This window comes from Teleopsis dalmanni, chromosome 2, assembly GCF_002237135.1.
Source record: "Teleopsis dalmanni isolate 2A chromosome 2, ASM223713v2, whole genome shotgun sequence".
Lineage (NCBI taxonomy): Eukaryota > Metazoa > Arthropoda > Insecta > Diptera > Diopsidae > Teleopsis > Teleopsis dalmanni.
In genome coordinates, this window is record NC_051847.1 from 118,289,154 (window position 1) to 118,291,382 (window position 2,229).

General features: G+C 27.5%; 1 protein-coding gene across 1 annotated transcript in view; it reads left to right on the forward strand.

Moving 5' to 3' along the window:
* The first annotated feature begins 380 nt into the window (after nucleotides 1–380).
* The window catches only part of LOC119675551 (odorant receptor 85b-like), a 2,785-nt gene continuing 936 nt past the window's right edge, over nucleotides 381–2,229 (forward strand). Inside the window, exon 1 of the mRNA XM_038086757.1 lies at nucleotides 381–432. Coding sequence (XP_037942685.1) covers nucleotides 381–432 — 52 coding nt within the window. The remainder of the gene's footprint in view (nucleotides 433–2,229) is intronic.

A 2,229-nucleotide genomic window follows, 5' to 3' on the forward strand; every position in this document is an offset into this window, starting at 1 on the left:
TTTATACTTTAACCACACATTAAAGAAAAAACAATAAGCAAATATTTATTCACTACAAAATCACATTTCATTTACACATTTTGTCTATAATTTTTAAATAAATTAAATTGGCAGTAGTTTTATATATTGTTTATACATATTTTTACAAAATAATATATATTTTTATTCTAATAAATGAATTAAATTGTTAATTTAGTAATACTTATAATAAACCCGACACGACACGCTGAAACACTGAACCGACCTTTATCGAATCGAACCGGCAACTGTCTTAGCATTCGTGGTGAAATACTACATTATGACGTTGCAAACTCATTTGTTTCCTATAATTGCATTAAACCACTGGGTTTAGTGTTTTTTAAAATACACCATTAGTTAATATGAAATCAATAATAGAACCTTTGCCGATTGGAAAAATTCTGGGTAGTGTTGGTATTAATATAATTTTTTATTAGTAAAATATGTCGTTTGTGTATATTTTCTATGGAAAATCGTGACTGACATACATAACAGCTCTCTCAGAAATTGAAATGATCTACATTATTTTTAAAAACAAAAAGGTACCTTGGAAATATTTGGATATCACATTTTGAAGAAATATTGTGAAATTTTATAACTCCTGTATTTTTATTATTATTATAAGCAAAACTCTGTATGGTCAGACCTTCTAAGATTTTACTAAGATTTTACTGCATTGATACTCTTGAAAGGCGGTTTTTCTAGTTCTTTGCTATGACTCTTTCATTAAACATTCTTATCATATTATCCAGAAGCCTTATTCTTTAGGACTTAAGGTTCCATAATAGTTCAAGCATCATTTCACCGAAAAAACTTTAGGTGAAAAATGAAGACTATAGAACTTGCATTCGTATTTGAAAACTGGGTCACATTTGTTTTGACTTAAGCATATTTATATATTTTCTTTTTACAATAAAAAGAGATTTCTAGTAGAATTTGATTCTAAAGAGTTTGAGTTTTTTCACTATTTCAAATTTATTGAGCTCCAATTGTTGTTTTAAGAAGTATTTAGTATTTATCTGTATTATCTGATGTGCAACTCTTTATTATCTAGCTAGTAAGACTTTTAAAATGTTGGACCTAAAATAGAGCAATAATCTATCGTTCATTTATTTCTAAACAAATCGCACTTTGGTATCCAAGTATATCATCTATCAAAGCTACTATATATGGACTATGGCCAATTGTAGAGTTAGCAGAAATTACTAATTAGAAAATAGAAAGTCTGATGAAATCTGAATTCACCAATAAAGCTCACCACACGTAATCTGACAGGAAAGGTTTTTGCTATTCAAAGCTCTTTTTACCGAACTACTTGAAGATGAAGAGTTAATATCATAATATCATGAATATCATTAGAAAAACTAAATAAACATAACGTGCAGTTTAGATTTTCGAAAACCGACGAAACATTCTTACATTATTGCTTGGACATGCTTCAATGTCTTCCTCTTATACAACGTAACAGAAAAATTTTCCTCAAAGAATTGATTCAATAGTCTGAGTGGTCAAACAGCGATCGATTTTTCTGGAATATCAGTCCGTTTTGTTTATATAGTACTTTAAACATTATTTATTGTACTCTGTCTTACCGATAAACTAGACAATAAAATTTTTAAATCTTGTACTCATTACAATAATATACATTTTTTATTTTAAACTAAACATGTGATTAACTACATATAAAATAAAATAAATAAACCTTTTAATCAGCGGACCTCCTTTACATCAAAAATGTAGTTGAAATTTCATTACAGTTGAAGTGAAAAGAATTCTTCGGAAGTTATTGCAACGGTAGAAGTACAATAGTTCGTCAATGGACATAATGTTATGAACGCCTAATATTCGAGCCCACCAATATTATACTTCTTATATATCTATACATCACATTTGTCATTGTTTTATAGGTATACATCCGGTTACATTGTCCGGTTCTATACGGATGAAAAATTAACTCTATTGATTTCTATTTTAAAAATTAAATGAATTTTATGGAAGTGCCTTAACCAAATTCTTATGATTTGTCAATTGGAACCAAATAGTCCAGAATCAAGAAGCTTTTTCTATGTTTTCTCCACTAAATTATAATAAATTTCAGATTTATGTAAGTTAGAAACATTACCTGACCGTCAGTATAAAAACTAATAAGAAAAGTTCCAATTATTATAATTATTTTTAAATTTTATTTTTATTGGTGTATATATGTTTTGC